This window comes from Grammomys surdaster, unplaced genomic scaffold, assembly GCF_004785775.1.
Source record: "Grammomys surdaster isolate TR1022 unplaced genomic scaffold, NIH_TR_1.0 98, whole genome shotgun sequence".
Lineage (NCBI taxonomy): Eukaryota > Metazoa > Chordata > Mammalia > Rodentia > Muridae > Grammomys > Grammomys surdaster.
This window is the reverse complement of record NW_021604577.1, coordinates 11,673,072-11,680,879: the sequence shown is the minus strand read 5'-3', so window position 1 is coordinate 11,680,879 and position 7,808 is coordinate 11,673,072. Positions and strand designations below refer to the sequence as shown.

Below are 7,808 nucleotides of genomic sequence, written 5' to 3'. Positions count from 1 at the left end.
GAAGAAGAAGAAGAAGAAGAAGAAGAAGAAGAAGAAGAAGAAGAAGATTTAAAATTATTCCACATCTTTTTAACCATTTTGGTTGAAAATCTCATACTTTCTCCCTGTTAGAATAAGAAATAATTATAAATGCTCTCAGAATTCATCCCTTGAAGCCTATTTATGAATCTCAGGTTTTCCCTCCCCAGAAGGGTCTGCCACTTCACTCTCGTTTGCTAAAGGTCATTGACGAGATTACAATTCACAAAGTACTTGAACTGTGTTTAACACAAAATTAGAAAACTCTTTTTTTTTTCCAGAACAATTCATTTCAACCAAGGTGATAGCATCCAAGGAGAAGAGCAAAGCAAAGTACAGCTATTGATGAAGAATGGGATGTGGACCTACAAATCACAAAGGACCAGAGTGAGGCTGGGGTAGGTAAGAATGAGCAAAGATGTTGGAGAATTGGTGTCCTCCTAGCACAGCGACCCGCTACGGGAGGGATAAGGTCTAGGACAGCACTATGGGTAGGACTGGAAAACTTGAGGACGTTCTGAGAGACTGCAGAGGAACCCTAGACTTGCCAGTAAGAAAGACTGTGTATGGGCTACTGGTAAATTTACAAGGAGACCTGACAGGCCTTGTAAGAGAAAAGCCCCTAAGATACCAGAGAAACTTCACTGCAGCACCCAGGAGAGTCTGAATTTGGGTGCAAAAGCTTCTGAGAGTTTGGAGTAAAAGCATCTGAGTGGACCAGAAAACATCATACACAAGGAGTGAGAAAAAGAAGGGAAAAAAAGACCCCCATGGGCTTTTAGAACATGTAGAGGGACACAAACTATTAACGAAGAAGAAGAAGAGGAGGAGGAAGAGGAGGAGGAGGAGGAGGAGGAGGAGGAGGAGGAAGCAGAAGCAGAAGCAGAGCTGGAGAGATGGCTCAGCAGTTAAAAGAATATACTGCTCTTGCAGAAGACCTAAATTCAATCCCCAGCACCCACTTTGGGCAAATCCCAGGCCTCCGGCCTTCATGTGCACATACCCATACACAGACCACACGTATATGCATAACTGAAAATAATAAAATAAATCTTCACTTAGAAAAGGAAGAGGAGAAAGGGACTGCTGTCTGAAGTGACTCAACGGCCCTAGATCTGAGGAAGACCTGACTGTGTGAATGACAGAGAAGCCCCCTAGAACTCAGTGATGTACAAACAGGGTTTTGAAGCTAGTGGTATTAGGAGCCAAACCAGTAGGAGGAATCCTGACGTTGTTGCCATGTTTCCCGGTCATCACAGGTAGATTTCTAAGCAACAGGAAAAAAAGAAGAAAAGATAATACTATAAAGCAGTGCTTTAGGGTTGTCCAGTGCTGAGCGTGAGCTTCTTGGCCCTTGTCAAGAGCCCCTTGTCAGTCCAAAATTCATCCAGCTTCTCGTGGAGGCACTGGATGGATTGGCACTAAAGTGAATGGATTTTATTTTGGATAAAAGTGAATCTTCTTCCCTCTAGATAAGCATGATATTGAGTGAACGCATTTAAAGAATTGTACTTATAGATAAGCAATCTTTTTTTAAGATTTTTTTTTTAATTTATATGAGTACACACTGCAGCTATCTTCAGACACACACTAGAAGAGGGCATCAAGTCACATTACAGATGGTTGTGAGCCACCATGAGGTTGCTGGGAATTGAACTCAGGACCTCTGGAAGTACAGTCAGTACTCTTAACCACTGAGCTATCACTCCAGCCCTAGATAAGCATTCTTTAAGAAATATACACTAACAGGAGCTACAGAGAGTGAGAGAGTGCACGCATGATCCCTCTAACTCTGTCAGCTCTTTCTTCTGTGAATGGGAATTATGATGTTGTCTACCTTGTGAAGTCATGAGATTAAAGATATTAATTCCCGTGAAGCATTGACCTGACTGGCATGTAACACTCAGTGGGCATCTGCTGGCTAGTTTTGTTAACTTGACGAAGGCTAGAGTCATCTGAGAGGAGAAAACCACTATTGAGAAAACATCTCTATAAGATTCAGATATAGACAAGTCTGTAGAGAATTTTCTTAATTAGTGATTGATGATGGAGGGCCCAGCTCATTGTGGGTGGGGCCACCCCAGGGCTGGTTGTCCTAGGTGCTATAACAAAGAAGGCTGAGCAAGCCAGCTAAGCCGCACCCCTCCCTGGCCTCTGCTTCAGCTCCTGCCTCCAGGTTGCTTCCCTGTCTGAGCTCTTGTCTTGACTTCCTTCAGTAATGAACAGTAATAAGGAAATATAAACCTCTTCAGTCTTGGGCACGCTACACCTCAGGCTGTGCCTTCCCTGGCCTCTCACAGGACTACACCTCAGCTACTCTTCATGACCCCTTCATGCCTTCAAAACCAGTACCACCTTGGTGACTCATACACATTACCAAGTACAGCTGCAGCACAAGATACAACCTTGGCTGTCTCAGGAACACAACTTCTTTGTGCTTTCAGAAACACTTCCCAGAAAATGTCATTGCAGTGATGCTGGTCTCTTCTTAATCACCACCAATTTTGTAGCTCCAGCTAACCAGCATCAACTGTCCCAGTAGTCTCTTTCTTCTCTTGAATATAAAGCCAGAGACACATGACCAAAGCTGCCGAGTTCTGCTGCTTGCAGGAGCTGGCACATGACCCCCTTGTTCTATCACTAGCTTCCTCTTTCTCAACTCCTTCTCTAAGCTTGACTGTCCTGGATCTTGCTCTGTAAATTGACCTTGAACTCAGAGATCTGCATACCTGTCTCCTGGGATTAAAGGTGTGTACCACCATGCTTGGATTTAAGCTTTTCTTCACCTAGAACTTGCTCTGTCTCATGCTGGCCTTGAACTCAGAGATCTGCATACCTGTCTCCTGGGATTAAAGGTGTGTACCACCCCACCGTGTCTGGATTTAAGCTTTTCTTCACCTAGAACTTGCTCTGACTTAAATGAGCTCTGAACTCAGAGATATGCTTGGCTTTATCTCCTAGGATTAAAGGTGTGTGCCACCATGCCTGGATCTAAATTTAGCTGGGCAGGATCTTGCCCCAAGGTCACCAGTCTGTTAATCCAATTTAGTATTCTTGAACACAGGATTCGGCTCCATTTTACTTCCTGGTGCCTCTTGAATATTCGAACTATATATTTTATATTTTTCCTTTATAAGCTTGCTATGCTTATTCAAAATGAAATTGTCACTAGTAGCAAGATCTATCTATTCTGCAAGGTCTAGCTACAATGACAAGCCCTAAACGAGGCTTTAGATTTGTGCCATTAGATGCATGCTAACAACCTGCTAAGCACACCTACAGTCTTTAAATGCAAATCTCACAAGCCCTCTTGTAATAAAAGAGTGACGCATTATAATATACACAGATTACTCCTTTCATAGTGTATCTAGGGTTTTTTTTCTTAAGCTTTCCTTTAAGAATCCCCAAGCCACATGTGCCACCCATCCAGTGGAGATAGGCTATCATTAATTAATAAAGGTGGGTTGCTATCAACATTGGGTAATTTTGAGTCTATTCCTAGGATTTTGAACTAAAAATAAAAACTCAAGCCCACTCCCCCCTCCCCCAGGACAATCATTCAAGAACATGAATACTTGCATGGAAACTGCTAGAAACTAAACTCTAATACATGAAATGAAAACCTCAAAACAACAGATAAGTATAAGAAATAAAACTTTTCTAGTTCCTAAGATAACATAGTGAAATGTTAATGTCAAATTGGCACCCTTATAGCCTCGGCGTACATCTCCGAATAAGGCGGTTGGCGTGACAAAGAGAGTTCTCTTTGTCAAAGGAAGATAAGCGCTAGAGAAATAATTCAGTGGTTCAGATCTTTTAGAGGACCAAAAGCCTTCGATGCCTTCCTGGTGGCTCACAGCTGTCTGTAACTCTTAGTTCCAGGGATTCTATCACCCTCTTGTGGCCTCCTTGGGGACTAGACACACACTTGGTGCCCAGACATACAAGAAGGCAAGATACCCATACTCATTAAAGGGGGTGCGGAGATAAGCCACCTGGTAAGCTGTTAAAAAAGCAGTTGATTTGCCTTTGTTGTCTGATTGTGCAACAAACTCTCTGAATGCATTTGGGCTTATCTAGTTTCTACAGTAAAAAGGTTTAGAGCCTGGCAAACCACAGTAACACTCAGTAGGGAGACAGCCGTGCTAGTGTAAGTCACTATTGTCCTGACTTGAGGGTAGTGGACCACTGACATAGACAAGATGAAGAAGCATCACATCCCGCTTTCTCCTGAGTGTTCCGGTTCCTCAAGGGAATTAATGACACTAGACACTAAATGCCACGAGACTCTTGCATCTTCCCAATAAACCACTCCCATGTCTTTACTTTTTCCTTAAGAGAACATCCTTTTAGAGGACAACTTTGACCTTTGCAGCCAGATCATTAGAATATACAGAAAGAGGCATGGTAGTCAGAAGTATAGTATTAATGCACCTTATTTTATAAAACCTCTACTTTTTCTTTCTGGCCCTTGCTCTAGTAAATGTAATAGGATGAGCCTACGTTACTACAGTTTCAATAAATTTAACTTTTATTAATATGCTTTTAAAGGCTAAGTAGAGGAAAATAGGACTTCAGGGTGATAAAAGTATTTATTATCCTTCTCACCTATCAACAATGCCACAATATAAACTATATGAATCAACCAGCCAGTTTTAAATTTATCTTATAAATGGCTTAATATTTAGCCATATTAACTGATTAATTCCCATGTACAGTAATAAGGATATATGACGGCATAAATACATCTGTGTCACATGTTTATACAAGAATATGTAGCATAAACAGGATTAGAGTTCTGATCTATTTTTTTAACGATCTTTGAGTTTAACTTCGCCTAGTACATGTTGTGATTATACAAGCCAACAGAAGTGCCTGTACGTCACTGGGCATAGTCTGGGATGTTCACCAGCTTCTCCTTCCCTATGGTCCAGCTGAGCATTCTTTGTTCAGGATCAGAGCTGGAATCAAGCATATATTTATATATATGCCTTATTTTCATAACTGTATCGTGTTAAAGTATGCAGATTATAAGTGACATATCTGGATGCTTTTAGTACCCCTAAGATGCAGCTAGTTCATGACATAAAAGTACTTATAATTATCATTATCCACTATTTAAAAGTTCGTATCTGCTTGAAAGTAAATGTTACTAAGTATATACTGAGTATCTTTTAGGCAATCTTAATACTATTTATCATTGTTATTATAATGTATTACAATAACTACACTTTTGAAATTGTTGCAGCTTAATATTAAAAGTATTTAAAATTATGTGTGCTCATTATTTAATGGTGAGCAACTTCTTCCAGCTGCGTTGGACAGTAGTTACTTGCAAGCTGGTTTTAACAGACCTTTTTGTAAAACCTCTCCCACATCATAGCTCTCCACAGATTAATGTGAGCAAATTACATCAAAGGTGTTTACATATGTTAGCACAAGCGTTTAATTTTAATATGTGTATTTATGGCACGCGGGCTGGAGAGATGGCTCAGTGGTTAAGAGCACTGACTGCTCTTCCAGAGGTCTTGAGTTCAATTCCCAACCACCACGCGGCACTTCACAACTGTCTGCAACTCCAGTTCCAGGGAACCTGACACCCTATTTATGGCATGCATAGATCCCCAAGAAGCACAGGATAAAGAAGAGAGGCAAGAGATAGCTTAGAGCTTTGCTAAGAAACTTAAGTAAGACCGAACTGGATCCTTTTCATGTAAAATAGCTGTCAAAAGGAAGAAGAGGAAGAGAGTGGGAAGCTTTCTAAAAGCCACAGTAAGTTTCAGGGACTGGCGAATCCTTCCATGCTCCTCACTCTAGGAACAGGGAAGCCCAGGAACCTGAGAGCAGAGCAGCTAGTGGCGACTGCGCCCGAAAGAGCCGCCACAGGCTGCTCGCCTCCTCTGCACTTGGCAGCGGAGTCAGAGTGGAAGATTTAGGAGGACGCACACAAAACTTCGGTTGGAAGGCGAGCCTTGGGGACGTTGTCCGGCGGAGCGGCGAGCGCGCGGGAGCGGGGAGCGGGCAGCCTTACCTGCAGACCCTCCGGCCGCGACCTGCCGGGAGGTCTCGTGCAGCAAACTGACGTTGGAGGCCGACATCTTCGCGACCGGGGGATCGAGTGGCCAAGTTGTCCGAGCGAGCTCCTCTGAAGGCCGCCGCCGATGGAGTCCCGGCCCCGTCGGTCCTGGGGCTGAACTCTTCCCCGTGTGGCTGCGCTCCAGCTAAAGGCGGCGGTTCGGGCACCGACTCGCCGCGAGGTCGGCGGAGAGGGTCGGAACTTGCTCAGCACTGCCTGCGGCTGCTCTTTCCACAGGGGCGCTGGAGGGGAACACTGACAACTGGGGGCTGGGTAGACTTGGCCTAGCTCCGTGGGTCAGCCTCGAGCTTCCAGATAGGGGCTCCTGCCTATCAAGACCTCCCGCGGAGTTTGTTTAGCTGGCTGCTTATCTAAGGGCTGCCTTAGGTAAAGTCGACAGTGAAGTAGCCTCGGGCGACCCTTGCCCTCCTGGCAGGCTAAAATATGGTACTGTTCCAAAAGAAGGGATAGTGAGTAAATTCCTCCAGGTTACTCATCCAGAAATTGAAAGCCACAGCAACAAGATCAGAGCAGATCCGACTTAAAAGGTGCTAACATGGTAACTTTGCCAAGGAAGTGGTTTTGGACATTTATTTCATGCATAATAAACACAGTTTTACTTAACTGAAAACCATAAAGTGTCCTGTGCCCAGTTCACAGGGACACCAAGCCGTACACAATAGGACAGATGTGTCAGAAAGCCAAGTTCTTTGAGGTTCGGGCCTAGAAACCTGTTTTAAGCAGTTCTCTGTTAGGAACATTGAGGCAGATGTGAAGGAGGAGCATCAATAACCTAGTTATTTCTTTCTACGAAATGTGGAATTACTCATGCTATCTCTTTAGAATCATTGACAAAACAAAACTACGAAGTAGTGCCTGTTAGTAAACCACAAGGTGCAAACTGCAGTATAAGAGAAGCACGGGATTCAGATATTTAGAATGCTCACCACACCCCTGACAGGCCGGAGATGATAAGAGCCAGTACTGGGAGACTGTGGAAACGCTGTTATTTCTAAAACGTAGTGTTTAATAGTGTATGTATTCTGGGCCATATAAACTGCCATTGTTCACTGTCAGAATCATGGGTATGTGCAATTTAAAATACTACAGTGTCAACTCAAGTATGCAGAAATTAATATTTCTTTAGATTTTATTTTCATTTTTTGAGCCATTCAATGTTGTTGGTGGTGGTGGGGCTGGGGAGACGGCTCAGTCAGTAAAGCGCTTGCCATGCAAGCCTGAGGAGCAAAATCCAGATTCCCTGCACATGTAAGACCATATTAGTCTGGGTCTGTAATCCTATCACCAAGAAGGCAAAGACAGACAGATCCCTAGAGATGTCTGGCTGGTGGGGCTAGACAAATTGGTGGATTCAAGGTTCAGTTACAGACCCTGACTCAAAAGCCAAAATGGAAAATAATTGAAGATCCACAACAGTTACCTCTAGCCACCACACACTCCTGTCACATGCATCTGCTCACATGCACACACATGTACACACAACACATGTACACACTCCACATGTACATACACATACCACATGTACACATACATGTGCACACACTTTTGTGGGACTGTGGCATCTGACTAGGAAACTTACTAGAAGGAATTGGGTAAAGGTGCTGTTTCTGTGATCAGATACACAAAAAATAGTTTCTCATTTTTAAAACTGTCCAGTTTGAAAATGTCCATCAATACCAAATGGTCAGCCTTG

The 7,808-nt window shown here is 43.3% G+C and overlaps 1 protein-coding gene across 1 annotated transcript in view; it reads right to left on the bottom strand.

The window, feature by feature from the left end:
* Nucleotides 1–6,486, bottom strand: part of Slc25a21 (solute carrier family 25 member 21) — a 449,914-nt gene extending 443,428 nt beyond the window's left edge. The window contains exon 1 of the mRNA XM_028781691.1: nucleotides 6,050–6,486. Coding sequence (XP_028637524.1) covers nucleotides 6,050–6,116 — 67 coding nt within the window. The 5' untranslated portion in view covers nucleotides 6,117–6,486. The remainder of the gene's footprint in view (nucleotides 1–6,049) is intronic.
* Nucleotides 6,487–7,808: the final 1,322 nt, after the last annotated feature.